This window comes from Apis laboriosa, unplaced genomic scaffold (assembly GCF_014066325.1).
Source record: "Apis laboriosa isolate Shangri-la unplaced genomic scaffold, ASM1406632v1 scaffold70_cov154, whole genome shotgun sequence".
Classification (NCBI taxonomy): Eukaryota; Metazoa; Arthropoda; class Insecta; order Hymenoptera; family Apidae; genus Apis; species Apis laboriosa.
In genome coordinates this window covers 417,323-434,267 of record NW_025224195.1, presented here as the reverse complement: position 1 = coordinate 434,267, position 16,945 = coordinate 417,323, and the positions used below count along the sequence as shown (strand labels likewise).

General features: G+C 40.3%; 1 protein-coding gene across 6 annotated transcripts in view; it reads left to right on the top strand.

Moving 5' to 3' along the window:
* The window catches only part of LOC122719134 (protein groucho), a 91,795-nt gene that overhangs the window by 33,789 nt on the left and 41,061 nt on the right, over positions 1–16,945 (top strand). For 4 of the 6 annotated variants that reach the window (XM_043944720.1, XM_043944724.1, XM_043944719.1 and 1 more), the window contains 5 exons: positions 888–932; positions 10,359–10,421; positions 10,500–10,586; positions 10,847–10,879; positions 12,457–12,816. In XM_043944720.1, the coding sequence (XP_043800655.1) occupies positions 888–932; positions 10,359–10,421; positions 10,500–10,586; positions 10,847–10,879; positions 12,457–12,816 (588 nt within the window). The remainder of the gene's footprint in view (positions 1–887; positions 933–10,358; positions 10,422–10,499; positions 10,587–10,846; positions 10,880–12,456; positions 12,817–16,945) is intronic. The other 2 variants (XM_043944723.1, XM_043944722.1) reach the window with 1 other exon arrangement.

Genomic DNA, 16,945 nt, shown 5'->3' with positions numbered 1-16,945 from the left:
GGAGGGGAGGGAGAGGGGAAGAGGCGCAGCGCGAAGCGGAGATTCTCGTTTCGCCGAGATTTACGAGAAGCCTGTTGTATTTATTAAAAGTTTTGTTGAAACCCCCGACCGGGGTTCTCGTGAAAACTCTGAGAGCGTCTGAAACGATATTGTAAAGAAACGGAAGTTAAGTATCGCTAATGAAAGAAACGACAGGGGGAGGGAGAGGAGAGAGAGAGAGAGAGAGAGAGAGAGAGAGAGAGAGCCTCCAGTTGGAAATACGGTTTTTAACCAAAGGAGGTGGGTTTCTGCTCACCCCCTTCGAACCACCATCGACGGGATTCGTTGTAAATTACACACCATAACACGATCGATTTAATTATAGAAAACTGTTAAAGTAATTTAACGGCCAGGTGTTACGAGATAGGATACTTTGTAAGAGGCAAGGTCTTTAGAAATTTTATTTCTTATGGAGTTGAACAACGATCCGTTCCTTTTTTTTATCGTAAATAAAAAAGAAAAGTAAACGAAAATGTATTTGTTTCGATTTTACAATTTCGATTTATGCTTTTTAAGTTTGTATTCGTAGCGAATACGGAGATCGTCGAAGGATTCTGATGTTGAAATTTCATACAAAATTCGGTGGAATTCTTAAGAAAAGATTACACGATACCAAAAAAAATTTTCGAATTATTAAGATTTCTTATTATTTTATTTAAAAAAAGAGAACTTTCGTAGAATCAGAGGTAAAATTTCGCAGAATTGAATTAAAAAAGAAAGTTAAATATAATCGCAAACCACATTATGATCAGAATCCTTTAGAAGATTAGAATCTCAATTTCATCTCAATTCAGCCGAAGAATCACGACAAAGAAAAACGACGAAATAACATTTCTTTTCTGTTACAGTACTACGAAATGTCTTACGGCCTAAACGTGGAGATGCACAAGCAGGTAAGCGAGAATTTCCTCCCCTACGTAGAGACAATTTCATTCCTTGGACTGTGATTCGTATTCACGCGCGGGCAACGAGGAAGGGTCTTTATCACTGAGGGCCAAAAACACGTGTATATATATACGTCCCCTCCATTTTCACCAACCAAATTTTAAACGTTAAGCTCCCCACTCCCGCTCAAAGAATACCTGATTTCTATCGCGACGAGGGAGGTAGGGGAGTTTAAGGATCAAAAGATTTCTCGTTAATTAAGTTCGGAATATGTCGGCCGATCCGAACGCGGTGTCTAACGGCCACCCCATGCTCGCAAAAACGAAGGGAGTGACGCCGCATCTGGCCCGGGAAATCGTGTAATTTTGGCTAATTAGGGGAAACACTGGGCCACCGTCCCCCTTCTGTCAGCAATTTTCTTAAAAGCGACCACGACCCCTCGTTGCACGCGAACCTGGTTAAATCTCTCTCTCCTCTCTCTCACACGCACACGCACACTCTCCACCCCTTGCTCTACTCTCCTCTCCCCGTTTCCCGTAAAACAGAGGCGAGGAGGAGAGTCCTAAACTCCCAAACAACCCTCCCTGACACGGCGAGCTGATATTCATTAGCATTAGCGGCCGATCATTTCTCACCCTTGTACCCAGGGGCGTTGCTTAATGGGGTGCAAGCCTGGGGACAGGGTGGCAGGGATCGACATCGTCGCCGAATAGGCAGGGCCCACCATTAAATCGGCGCGAAATTGTGTCCGGTGGCTCAAGTGGCAAACTAGTTAGCCTGGGATGCTTTTATAGGGGTGGGGGAGGGGGACGTTGTTATTCCCGCGTGTCACATTCCAATCGACGCGTGAATCCTTGAAACGGTTAAATTGGACGCACCACGCTATTTTTAATTATTATTCGGGTGGAGGAAGAGGGGGAATTTTTCTTAAATCTTTCTTAAATCGGTGATTGATCTAATGCGAAAAAAAAAAAGCGAAAAGCGATGGAGAATCGAGGGGGGCGGAGAAACGCGTGTTCTCTGATGAAGGTTTGTTGTCGATCGCGCGGGAACGATATACTGTTTTGTGTCGGGGAGGGGAGGGAGGAGGGGGGAAATGAGAATAAGTGGTTATTCGATACGCTCGTATAATTGCTAATGGACGCATAGGAGGGTAATAAAGAGAGAGAGAGAGAGAGAGAGCGGGAAACGGAAAATCGCTGGTCGCCCAGGAAATCAATCCTCCTCTCCCCCCTCCTCGGGCGACGTACCGGCGGCGACAAATTGCATTGAACACGCGGTGTGGTTCAACGTAACACACCGTGCTTTCCCCAGTCTTCTAACGGTAATTAGGGAAGAAATGAAAAGTTATCGGCTCTTGCGCCGGATCGGTTAATTAGGGCAACTCGTTACACCTCGCGTGTTTATCGAAGATCGCCGATTTTTTTCCCCCTTTCCTCTCTTTCTTTCGCGCATTTTGAAACGTTTGAATCAACGTTTAAGGGAAATCTAATGAAGATCGAGGGATCGATCTTCGTATTGTAAAATAAAAGTTCGCTTTTATCGTTTTATTTAGAGGACGAATCAGAAATTGTCGAAGTTTTAATGCTCGCTATATTAATTGTTATATATATATATATATATATATATATCTTCCTTAATTCTTCAATTGTTCGCGAATCAATACGCGAGTTCGTAAAAAATTGATTACGTTACCACTTTCGACTTCTTCTTTTTTCCATCCCCGCGCTCCTCCACTTTGTCTCTTCCTCCGTTTCCTCGTTTCAGCGCGAAAGGAAGCTAGTGGCGGAGACGAGTGGCGAGGTGGAGAGGGAGAATGAGAAGGAGAAAATAAATCACCCTCCGTTTGGTTGTCTCCGGCACTTAGCCGGCTTTCGAATCGCGGTCTTCGGTCCTCGCTCCTTTTCAATTTGAGCACCGAATGAAAACAATCTTCCTCTACGAGGTTAGGTCCCCCTCCCTCTTCTCCTCTCTCTTTCTCTCTCTCTCTCTCTCTCTCTCTCTCTCTCTCTCTCTCACAACCGACAACCCCTCTTCCGTTTTTACCCTTCTTTTTTTTCTTCTCTTTTCTTTTTTTTTTTTTTTTTTTCACCACGGCACCATTGGCGAGTCCCTCTGATTTCATCCTCTCGCTTTCTCTCCCATTAGTCCTGTGTCGCTGCCTCCGCTCTTCCCCTCCCTCCCTCCTTCCCTCCCTCCTTCCCTCCCTCCTCCTCCTCCTCCACCCTCTTTCGTGTCCAACCCTCCCCCTCTTACCAACCGCCCCAAGTCGACATTTGCCTCCCACTCGGCGGCCCGTTCGAGCCCGCAACCACCACTTTACCACTCGCTACTCGACTAACTCGAATTTGTTGGCAATGTCCCAGTTCTTATACGGGTCTTTCTCTCTTTTCGCCCTCTCCTCTCCCCCGCCCCTCCTCTTCAAATAATCGCACGCGGCTCGCCTAGTAGACCTCGCCACAGCCGAGGATCCACGTGCACGTGGATAATTAGAGGAATCGATTCGATGCGATTTTGTCAGGGATAGAAAAGAGGGGGAAGATTGATTGATTTTATATATAGTTGATGATCTTTTGCGCGTGGAAGATTATGTATACATGTGGAGAAAGAGGTGAATTTATTTATCGTTTTCGTGATAAGGGATTTGTTAATATTATTTAATATTATTTTTCTATATTTTTATTCGATTCGAAGAAATGATTGTAAATCTCCTCGATCGATCTTTTTTCGTTGATTTTTAATAATCTCGAAATTGGATAAACGTTTCGACAAGTTGTATCGTAGATTTTTGTCTTTCTTACGATACGAAGTATTTTGTTAAATTATATTTCGTCGTGAGAAATATAACGATTCAAGGGATTATTATTCTATGAAAAAATTTTAATTCTAACGGTTATCTTGTCTTTGTTATATTTCGATATTTAATTGCGAAACTATGTAGGATACGATTTGATAAATCGTGTTACGTGTTATTATTAGGATTTGCAGCTAGCTACTTTGATACGATTTGGTTTAATTCGATGTTGTACAAGGGGTGAGGGAGGAAACGTTTTGTTGATTTATGAATTGTTGAAAATGTGTCGTACATATAACTCGCTGCATTCAGACGAGTTATGTGTCAGAATTATTATTGTAAATGATAATTTTTAGTTGAAGACCAATTTTTCAGTGCGACGTAATTATTTTTTTTTTTTTTTTTTTTCCAACAAATATCGATCTTAATTATTTTGGACGGGTGTGATTCGGTTGTGATTTTTATAATGCAATATATGTATAAATGAAAATTAAATTCAAAGCGAAGGGAACGAATTTGGCACGTTCAACAGAGAGGGGATTCATTGCGTTGTCGCGTGTTTAATAAATTTCGCGATTGCTAAATTTACTTGCTGCACTTTTCGAAGACGGTCTCTTCGAAATTTTACAGGGAGGAAAAAAATAAAATATCCACAATTTCACAACTCGTATCATTTTAACTATTACATAAATTTTGTACACAAAATTTATTATTATTTCCAATCTTAAATACCAATCGTAAAGCGCACATTTGAAATTTTATTTTTTATCTCGTGTTATAATAACTTAATTCTCTTTTTTCTTATACTTTCGTAGACAAAATATCAATTTGTCGCTTAAATTATCGCAACTTCGAAACTACACACACCTTCTTTCTCTTCAAAATATCCACTTTCATTATATCACACACAAAAATACCACGAAATCGCGAATTTCTCAATGATAGATCATTAGAAAAAAAGGAAAAAACGGGGAATAAGCAACTAGACATAAAAAAAGAACTTTTATTATCCTTAGTAGACGATAGAGATGTTCGATGAAGTTAAAAGTTGGCGGAATCGCGCCTTTACTAGAAGCGATACTCGACACGCGGCTGGAAACAACGAGGACAACGCCATCGAAAAGGGGTATTATTCTTACCTCTGATTAATTGTTCTCCCCTCCCCTCTTTTTTTCCGATTGTTTTGATTTTTCGAGGGTGCTTCGACAACAGGCGCAACGTCGCTTCGAGATTTCTATCGGAAGTGAAATTTTTTTTTTTTTTCGAATGGTGTGTATCGCTCGAAAAAAGGAAAAAAGAGAGAGAGGGGAAAAAAAAAGAAAGAATCGTAAAAAGCGCAGCCGACTATTAAAAAAAAAAAAAAAAAAGAAAAGAAAAGAAAGAAGAAGGAAAATATGAAAGGAAAGTACGAACTAGGATAAACTGGTTTAGCGTTAAGGGGGAGGGGGTTGAGATTTAGAAGGGGTAAAAGTGTCAGAGGGTTTGAAAAAGAATGCGCAAGCGACGGGACTGGCACGCAACCGCTGTTTCGTTCATCCAACGAGAAAACTCGTTGGATAGGTTCGCGGCCCACCTATCCGATAACGCTTATCGCTTAATTGAAAGGCTCGTCCTTGGGACTGGTTGCGTGCTCGTTGCGTCCTGGTCAATTAAGCCACGATCTATGGCGATATGCCGCGGATATCCGTCACGCTTTTGGATTTTCCACAACCTAGGCAAAAAGTAATGCCACCTTCGACGTTCAATCACGGTACATTGATAACGCACATCCTGATACAGACGTATCAAAGATTTCACCAGGGGAATTATCTTGGTCGGAAAATTTCGATACGTCTTCAAAGAAATATCATAAGATACCTTAAAATTCTTCGTAAAAAAAAAAAAAAAAGAAAGGAAAAGAAATCTTTGCCGTACGATTATATACGTTTAAACGTAGAAACGACGACACACGTTTTCGAAGAGGTGGATACCTGCTACCTGTTAAGTAGCAGTTACCGATCTTGGAATTCCCCTGTTGGAAAACGGAAGATCACCCCTTCCGAGAAGAATATTCGTATCGCCGTGGGCGTTCGTCGATACAAGAGTAACTACCATTTCCCATCGCGGGTGCGCCCGGCGCCCGATAAAAAATGTGCAGGCTGACCAATTGCATATAACTCACCCTGCCTTTCCAGTTCTTCCTGCCTCCTATGTATATATATATATATATATATATATATATATATATATATACACATATATATATATATACGTCTATCTATCCGCGTGCGTTCGTTCTCTCTCTCTCTCTCTCTCTCTCGCTCCCTTCGTTCTCACGTTCTCTGTCCTGCCTTTCGGCGGTGGTCGGGAGGGGGGGAGGATCCCGGCTTTTCCAGCACTCGGTCGCCGTATATACATATATTTCGCGATGCGCGCGCCTACATACACACGTAGGTTACCCCCTTGGCTCCTCCACACGCACGGTATATCGGGCGCGTGTGCACGTACTGTGTGACACGTACGTGAAGCGCGGCCACGTACACGCACGCGTTCCAGGGGTCGTGTATTCGAGTTCTTTTATTTGGCCCTGCGGGGGTAGCAGAGGGTTGAGTTGAGCGAGCGAAACGAGGGTGCGGTGGGCTGGGGGCGATGACATCGATTTTTTACCCGTTGCTAATCTCAATGTTACCTCCTCCTCCTACTCTCTTTCTACCTCCTCTTCCTCTTCCTCTTCCTCTTCCTCCTGCCATTCGTTCGTTCGTTCGTTCGTTCGCTCGTTCGTTCGTCCGTTCGTTCGGCCACCTCCATCTACCTACCTTTTTTCACCCCTGCCACCACTGCTTCCCTCTTCTATACTTCCACCGCGACCCTCTTCGTTCTTCCCCTTCTCTTCCATCTCTCCCCTTCCACCTTCTACGCCACCACCCTCGGACCATCCGTTCTGCGGGAAAATGTGCATGTGCATCGGGCACATTCGAGAAGGAATAACCATTTTTTCGTACCGGACAACACTTGCGCCGCGTCGCCCCGCCGCGTAAATTCTCTCCCTCGTCTCCCGTTCGTCGTCGTTCCTCCACCCTCGTCTCTCTCTCTCCATCCTTTCTTTCACGCGCGCTTTCTCTCTTTTTCGCTCTCTTTCACTTTTCCTCTTTCCGTCTCCCTCCATCGGCTCCTCTTTGTCGGTTTTTCCGTCCCTGGCTTTTTTCTCTCTTTCTTTCTTTCTTTCTTTCTTTCTTTTTTTTCTTTTTTCTTTTTTTCCCCTTCTTCTCCGCCACCTCCCGACTCGGACCCACGCCGAAATCGAACTGACGTGGACGCGGCAGTTTTCCATCTTTCTGTCCCCCGTGGGAATAATGACATTTTTTTCGGATCGAAGCTTTAGATGCGTGTCGCGTCGCCCCCGCGACGTCCTATCGTTCTCTATCGAGAAACGCGGAAAAACCGGGAATATTACTGGAAAAAAAGAAAACGAATCGTAAATAAAGATCATCGTATAAATAAGAAATTTTCCATTAATTTTTCTCTGTAATTCTATGGGGTTGGCAAATGCTTGGATACCGAAACGAATAACGAAGGTTTTTACTTGATAACGTTTCGGTATCATTGATAATCGTGAGAAAAATCTTGATGCGTTTACGTAGATACGAAGAAATTATCGGATGCTACGGGGAGGAAGGGGTGAGAGGTGATCCTCGATTGGAAAACGAGCTGGATCTCCTCGTTATTTTCGATCGATCGAAAATACGAAACGAGGGAATGTATATAAATATATATATATATATACATATACGATCGAGGAACGCAATATAAAAGACGGATAATATATCGGCAGATGAAGCACCATTGTGCAAATAGAGTATTAATTTGTGCATCGGGGTAATGTTGTTAGTAAGCTCGGATGCAATTAGGCCGTTATATCGGTGCTTTGCAATAGATGCTCCGATTGTGTGTCGATCTCCGTAATGTTGATTACTGTACATATTTGATCGCATTCGTTGAATTATTGAAACTAATCTGTCGAAATCGCGTAATAGACGCGCGCTCCTGATGTTGCTGTTTACCGGTCGTGATTCGATATAGGTATGTCAACTGTTTGCGGCCGGATAAATGTTCTTAATCTGCGTCACTCTAATAATAATAATAATACATAATAACAAGCTACTTTTTTTTAACTCATCTTTATATTGTATATTTCGTTGTACACGTTCGAACCGGTTAAGAAGATTAAAGAAATAAAACCATTTATCTCTTTGATTAATTTTTCAAGTTTGTCTCGTTTTCTTTCTCGATCTCTTTTAACACATCGATTCTTAACCTGTGGATTCCCGAGGGCGAATTACACACATACAGTTCGAGTGAATTATTCCACCCTCGATGAAATCTTTTTCCCTTTATTTTCATCCTAAAACGCAAGCTCATTTTTTTCTAATATATAAATATATATATATTATATGTACACAATAGTTGACTCTTCAGATTAAAATTTTTATTCAATTACACATTTATGTCGTCTACTCTGACGCGGTACTTACGAACAGGTTTATCGCTTCCTATATATTCGTCTCGTAGAAATCCCTTGGAAAATAAACACACTCTCTTTCTCTCTCTCTCCCTCCCTCCNCTCTCTCTCTCTCTCTCTCTCTCTCTCTCTCTCTCTCTCTCTCTCTCTCTCTCTCGTTCAAAAGAGATAAACGAAGGAATCAAAACGGGGAAGAATCAACGGAATTACGTTGTAAATTCAACGTACGACACGGCGCTCGATATTTTCCGAATGGGATGATTATGAAGCTCGTTTCAATAACGAAACGAGTTTTATGACATATCCCTTCTCTCCCTCCCTCCCTCCTTCGCCGTTGTCGCGCCTAGTTCCATTCTTTTCTAGTCTTTTGTGAACGTGTCACGTGGCAGCCGGTGTAATCGCGAATCGATTTGATCGACGAGCATTAATGAGCGGCTCCGTGTGTTCGTTCACCTTGGAAAGAGCGCATGGTTGCGGGACAACGAGGGGAGGAGGAGGAGGAGGAGGAGGAGGAGGAGGGGAGTGTGGGGAGAGGGGAGGGGTTCACGTGCCCGTCCAACGCTCGTCACGTGTCCTATGATCGCCGCAACGTTAACCCCGAATTTCATGACGTTTTCACGCTGTTTTCACGACTCGCGCGCCCCGCTCTTCGATTTTTCAATTAATTCGTCGAGTTGACCGGGACACACTCCCCGGTGTTTGAGATTCGCGTGTGGAAGGAATTAAATTTCTTTTTTTTTTTTGGTTATTTTTCGTTTTTGTTTGGTTTTTCCTTTTTCCTTTTTTTTTGTTCATAGATCATTGGAAGCGACATCATCAACGTATCGCTGATTGGTGATAAGTTTTGATAAGTGTTTTCGTTGATTTCTGATGTTGGGTGGTTTATTGAAAAATTGGTACTTTATTGGTATTTATTTATTTATTTTGGTTTATTTGTTAATGACGACGTGTCGACGAGGATTTCGAGATCTGATCTAGAAAAGTAATGATTTTCGCAACGATTTGAGGGATTTTTGAGGGACAACTTTAATTGCGGTTATTCAATCGAGAGAAATATAATTTGAGGTTTTGGCGAAACCGTGTTACTTTTGCGTGTAGTGGGGTTTTTTTTCCTTTCGTTCTTTTCCTCCACAAACGAAGTGTATCAAGGATAAACTGAATTTTACGATGCTTCGCGTTTAATCCCTTAAAAGCATGGTAAATTTTAAGTGAATGTATCGGAATAAAGTTCATTTTCTTTGATCGATTATTTCATTTATTATATCCACGCGCTGATAAAATTTATTTGTTTCTTCAAAAGATAAAAATATCTTTATTCGCGAGAAGAGATTTGAACATGCAAAATTTAGCCGCCATAACGTTACGAAGATGGAAATTTTAAATTCGGTACCACGCGACAAACGTAATGTAACGGAGGTAAAACTTAAGGGGTTAAGTAACTAAAGGGAAACGGTTAATCCCCTTTCTACGTGTAATGAAACAAGTGAGAATTATGAAAAAAAAAAAAATGTCTACTTTTTTCGACTTAAATCGCTCGTATTTGTTGGAAATAATTATAGGAGCAAACAATTTTATTCGCTCCTTTATTTATAAAGGTTGATAATTTTTAAAGATTATCTTTATTTCTTATCTTCATTTTAATTTCACAAGATAGAAACGAATTCGATTTGACGCATTATACGTTTATACTATTATTTTTCACTTGCATCTTTTACAAATTCAACCAAGTCCAAACATTTTAAACATCAGTTCAACGGATATACCTTCGAATTAAGGGTTAAATACACATTGCCAACCGACAAGTAAGGGATGATTTTAAACGCGTATCATAATTTGCTTTAAACAGATTTATATTTTTACATCAAATATATCTTAACTATTTCGCGTATTAAATTTGGACGATCGTGTTTTCGAATTGAGAGGAGGAGATTATCCCAGAAAAACAGGGAAAAAAGGAAAAATATCGCATCGAAAATAGATTGATCTCAATATCGCAAAACATTTGGATATTTTCCAACGTTTTGTCCAAAAGAAAATTTCAAGATCCTCTCCAAAATGAAAGAGAGAGAGAGACAGAAATAACAGCCTTAAATAAGAGTTTAAAAAGAATTCACCGATAACCATTTGTATTCCATTTTACAGACCGAGATTGCTAAAAGGTTGAACGCGATAATCGTCCAGCTACTTCCGTTCCTGGCACAAGAGGTGAGTCTTTGACTTTCTGTTTGGCACGTGTGCCGTACAATCTTACGATCGAGAGTGACAACGACGCGATAATGATAGCATGGCTTGCAGCATCAGCAGCAGGTGGCCAATGCCGTAGAGAGGGCGAAGCAAGTCACGATGTCCGAGCTGAACGCTATTATTGGGGTGAGCCTCTTCACGATCGATTCTTATTAAACTTCTTTTTAGTTTTGGCAAGCGGTTGGACATTGATCTTGGCACATTGTGCATTCCTAACTCTACGAGCTGCTTGCGTCCCGATTACGTATACATAATTTAATTTCCACGATTTAAACCACGACCCCTCCCTTCCCTTCCCCCTTCCCCAAAAAAAAATCACGCGTGATGATCGATACCACCGCCTGTACCATCTCACTCACGAAATTCTTCTTTTTCTTTTCTCGTAGCAACAACAGCAACAGGGTCTGCAACAACTATTGGTGAGTTCCATTCTATTTTCTTTTTCTTTCTTTTTTTTTTGTTTCAACTTTTTTTTTTTTGTTACTCTTCAACCATGGTAGGAATTATCATAGAGGAATTGTTTTTTTTTTTTTTTTTATATAAAGGGCGTTAAGTGATATTGAACGAGAGTTCAATTCGAGACACGCGGAGGGAGGGAGAGGGGGAGCGATTCAGAAGAAAATTCTGTTTCACTCCCGAGTCTAAATCGGAACTTCTTAATTTATACCGTGGCAATCTGAAATTAGGTTAACTCGTTTGAAGAGGGTCGCGGCCACTTGGGCAAGCGTGAATGCACAATCATTAAAACATTTATTTCACGGTGATCCCGTGTTTCTTATTTCGTAATTGGGTCGCCGCTTTATGCATATTAATTCAAATGGATATTAAGATATTCTAAGATCGTTTTAAAGAAAGTTGAAAAGTTTTTAAGGCGCAAACAAAGAATCGTGCGCTTTTTAAAATCGTGCTATCTTTCCTTTCTTTTTTTTTTCTTTTTTTTTTCCCCTTTTAAACTTCGTTGAAATAATTTCAATCTTTCGAGTGTATTTTATCGATAATTATTTATTTATTTATTTTTTTTTTTCGTAGATTTCGAACGATGCGATAGAAAATCAATGACAGTGACATGTTTTTAGAAGAGAAATAATTCCAACAATTTCGATCTTTTCTTAAATTAAACTTGAAGGATATTGAAGTAAGTTTATCGGTTACGTTAAGCGTTACTCTCTTTCTTCGACGAGTTAAAAAATTTTTTCGAAATTTCATATTTATTTAGACGATTTTGAATTTGTATCCGATATATAAACTTGAATGCAATAACGTTTGAGTATTGGTATTTCGACGGTACACAGTTTGCTTCATCAGAATCGGATGAGATATTGATATACTAAGGTGTCTGTTCTGATGCGTTCCTATTTGTACTTGAATACAAATACAAGCTCCTGCACTCCGAGTGTCTCGTCTAATCCCGACGAGGCTGGGTATCAATGGTCAAATGCTGATATACAAATGTTATTGGACGAGGTTTACACCCGAGAGCTCAGCATCCTATTGCCCCAAGTCTCGGAATTCGAATTCCAACATTTTATTACACTTCGTTGATGATCGTTTTCGAATGTATTTCTCTCAACAATTTCGTGAAATTTTCGATTAAAATATCTTAGCTGTCCGTTTCTTTTATTTTCTTATATATTTTCTTAAATTTCTAATATATATATATATATTCAAATTTTATGCCACACGCACATTGGCATAAAAATATATCTTTCTTAACTTCTTCGAGAATATTTCAACTTTGTTTCGTAACGCGATTTACAATTCTTTTTTTTTTTCTTCTAAAGCACGAATAAAACGCATCATTGACGAATCATTTCGTCGTTGTTCGGTAGATTACTCGCCGCAGAAAATCGTAGAAACGATTTATTATCCCCCTACGAGAGTTAGGGGGCGGGGAATATTTAAAAGAGCAAAAGAGAGAAAAAATTCGAAACGATAAAGGAAAAAAGGAAGTGGAGAAGAGGAAAAGGGTAACCGTGTCCATTGTCGGTTGTTCCAGCAACAGATTCACGCGCAGCAGCTACCACACGGTGCGGTCGTTGGCGGTCTTCCGCCGGCGGGGCTATTGGGGTTCGCAGGTGCGGCCGCTGCGGCCGCAGCCGCGGGGGTGCCGCCCCATCTGGCGCCCCCCCCGCATCCAGCGGCCGCGGCCGCGGTCCAGGCACAGGCGCAGGCGCTTCTGAAACCGTCCGACCTGCAGCAACACAGGGCGGCGGCAGAAACGCCGGAGGATCGTAAACCGATCGCCCTCACCGACGAGAGGCTGAGAAGATCCGTGTCGCCGTCCGAGAAATTCCGTAGCCGTACCCCCGACCTCGAGAGCGATCCCAAGAGGCGGAAGGAGGAGAAGCTCGGACACGTGAGTTTAACACACGCCTTTTTTTTCTTTTTTTTTTTGTTCAACCTTTATCAAACCTCTGTGTGCACCGTTTCGAACCGCGCGAGGACCGCTTTTGTTTTTAAGCGGCCGCGCCCACCACCACCACCACTCTTTCGATCCACCTGTTACGCGCCATTTAAGAATCCGCGCGCACCCCGCAAGGAGCCTTCTCTCCCCTCGCTTCGTTATCGGGATGAGATTCGAGAGCGAAATTCTCTGCTGTCGCGGATAAGAATTTGCCGCGTGTTTCTTCTCGATATTTGGATAGTTGGATAGGAATTGAGATGATTTTTGAATTTTAATCTGAAAATGCAGTGATTAGAAGTAATTATTTTCAAATTGATCTTAATGATTCTTGAAGGTTTTGATGGTTAAGAATTGGTTTTTGACTTTGTTGGATTGGATTTTTTTTTCTTAGAGATCGATGGAATTTAATTTATAGATTATATAACGAAGCTATCGTTATTTATGCAATTTTTACCAACAATTTTTTATATCTGTAATAATTATCGGTGGATATCTATCTCTAAATCACGTAATTTACAAAAAAAGGAAAAAATTCGCGGATGCTGATCGAATGATTGTTGAAAAGAGAAGGAAAAAAGGAGAAAGAAAGAAGGTATTTTTATGATCGTTTCAAAAAAGCACGCCTTTCTCTGATACACGTCAAAACGAAATAACGATGGGTTGATCCGAACGACTCGAAGTCTCGAATAAAATTCGTGCCACGTGTAACGTATACGTACCGTGGTGTGTTTCAGGGAGCAGCGATAAAACTCGAAAACCTTTGAGTGGTTCCGTGGCTTCCGTGGAAGCCACGAAAACAACAACCGTTACACCGAAAGGAAAATTCTCTTCAAGAGTTTCGTTCCCTCGACGAACGAGAGAGACCACGAATTACCAAGTCCAACCACCAGTTTTTCCAGTACACGGTTGATCTTTGAACAACATCTCTATCATTTTTCTAAACTAAACTGATGATAACTCGACTCAAATATCTTTCGATATACGAGTAATTTATCGAATTTCGAAGATATCGATATACTTAATTAATTTATCATCTTTAAATCGTCTTAGATAATGGAATATTTATCCAGTCCCCATTTCGTTATTAGTAACAATTCTATTTACATATATATATATATATATATATATTATTTTCAATAAAAAAGAAAGTTAAGAATTAATTTAACAGATTTCAAACTGTCGAAATGTTCCAAGAAACAAGTCACCTATACACAACGTAACGCAGAAATTTTCCTCAAATTTTTTCCTTTTTGTTCAAGGATCAACGATATCTCCTCGAGTCGACGGGATCGTGCGCACATTTCCTTACCCCCACACGACACCCCTGTTACGTTTGTTGAGCGGTGGAAGGAGCGAAAAAAGGGTTGCCCAAAAATTGGATTACTTTTGTCCGCGGTGAAATTGTCCGAGGGGAGGGGGGAGCGAGAATGTGTCGGGATTGGATAACGCGAGCTGTGCGCCTGAGCGTCGTGCAGCATTCGTCGTACGAGTTTCCTCTTCTCGCCGTGAAATATCCGTGAAAACAGGCTCCTTTGTCAGGAGGGCAGCGACGACAAAACGCGCGAGCGAGCGAGGCGAGGCGAGGCGAGGCGAGGCGAGGCGAGGAGGCGCGTAATTAAAAACCGTGAAAACGGGCGAACTGCAGCCTGTCGCTTCGCCTCTCTCGCTAAATTGGATTATTTTTCTCAGCCTGCTCCCACCCCCTCGCCTCGAGAATGGGCGGTGGGGCAGGAGGAGGAGGAGGAGGACGGTGGAATAGAGGAAAGAATTGCCGCTTCCGCGGCGTTCTCTCTCTCCCTCCCTCCCTCCCTCCTCTTCCTCTCTCTTTCTCTTCCACCGTTTCTTCCAACGATTAAAATACTCCTTCGCGAGTGTACCTCGTTCTCGCGTAATCTCCTTCCCCTTCCCTTTGCCCTCCCTCCTGCCGCGCGTCTCCTTCCCCTTCTCCGCTCTTCGGCCCTTCCAGGATCCCCAGGGATCGTCAAAAGCGATGGCCAGGGAAGCGCGAGAGAGAAATCGGTTTTTCGCTCCTCTCTCTCTTTCTCTCTCTCTCGCTTTTAGGCGCGCAAATTCAAAACAGGGTTGAGAATCAAAAAGAAAAAAAGGCTTTGCCGCGGTTTATAGTCGGTTTCTGGCGGAATTCTGCCTAGGATTCTTTCAATTTTCGCGGGTTAAGGGTGTAAAAAGGGTGTAATTCGGATGTTGTGATTGGTGAAGGATAGGATAGGGTGGATGAAGATGGTGAAAGAAGAAAGTAGGTTGGATGTAGGTTTGTTCGAAGGGATTGTTGTTCGATTTGGTTTTTGGGGAAGTTTTTTTTTTTTTTTCTTTTCTTTTAGGAAAGTTTTTGGTTACGATTGGATAGATAGAGAAATTTCGTGAGCGAAAAAGTGAAAAAGATTCTTTTCCACGGTTGCAAAATTTTTATTAGTTAGATCGATTATCGAATTGTTATCAAAATATCGGGGAGAGAGAATGTTGAATATACGTATTTAACTTATAATATAATATTTTTTAGAGAGTATTCAAAAACGATGAATTGGTTTTTTTTTTTATTAGTAGAATATTTGATAATTAATTCATTAAATATATTATATTCTTTTATCCAATAAATATCTATGTGAAAATTTTTTAAATTTTTAATTAGATTTCATTACGTATCGACAAATTTGATTCTTTATGACCAATTTTTCGAAAAATCATACGGATTCGTCTCGCAATTAGTTCGTATAAAAATAAAAAAAACAATCGAAAATAATCGACACATCATTGAATGCTTTTTAGCAAAAATTACTATTTTAATAAAATTCCATTTATCCGAATTATATATTTTTTTTTTCGAAATTGATACAAAATTTTCGTCAATATTCGATCAAGTAGATTCTGCTAAATTTTTATAAACTAATTATCTGAAAGATTATCATTCCAATTATATCTAAACATGACAAACAAAAATAAAAACAGATTAAAGAATCAATCGTAATTCGAAATATGAGCTAGATATAAGATTTTATCCTCTTATCTGAATCTGGATTTCGGTTATTTAAATAAAATTATACGAATCAGGTTGTAAGAACTGTTTTGCCCTCCTTCGAATATATCCCCTGAAAATCGTTGATTTAATTATTTATACGAAACGCGTTACATCCATGTATGTTGCCAAAGAGGATTTAACGATTATATTTATAAAAAGAAAAAATTATAAATATAATGCAATAGTAAGAAAAAAATTCTCTTCAACTTTTTCCAAACATTTACGACGTGTCTGTTTAAAACATTGTTTCCCCACTTTTTTTTTTTCTTTTCATAATCCACGTGTAAATATCTCACCATTTACGTTAACGCGGATAGAATAAAAATTTTTTTTAAGTTGGTGGAAACATTTACACTCATTATTCATATGTTTCTCGTCGCCACTTAGCTCGGAGTCGCGTGTCAGACTCGATAAAAATTAAAAATGTAGTGCTCCACTACATTTTTATCTACGTAAACGTAAACCAAGTAACACGGAATTCGCACCGGGTGTGTTGGTTTTAATAATAATAAAATTTAACGACTCGATGTTAACGATAATGACGAAACAAAAACAGTGATGTCTTCTGTTTGTCGAACGATTTATTTCGACGTGCAAAGAGTTTTTTTTATTTTTTTATTTTTTTTTTTTTCTTTTCTTTCTTTTTCTTTTGCAATTATTAGCACAGTGACTAATGGACTTTATCAACGTAGATAGTCGATGAAACAAAAACTGGTACGTATTTATTATAGGTTCTTCTCTGTGTGAATTTTTTAATCGTTGATTAGGAATTCTAGGTTTTGTGTGTATTACACGAGTGAAAATCAAAAGGAGCAAAGTTCAGTAGTTTTCCAAGTCGATGATATGGTATGAATGAAAATGATGATGAAGAAGTCGTTCGACTATGAAACACATCTTCCTCGAAAATAAAACCATCTATGGAAAATATCTGCTTTTATTCTTTATGTACTTCTTCCCTGGTCTATGCTGACGATAATAAAATACTCGTATAAAAATACGTACAATAAAATACATATAATTTTTAATTTCGCCGTAGAAATTTCTTTG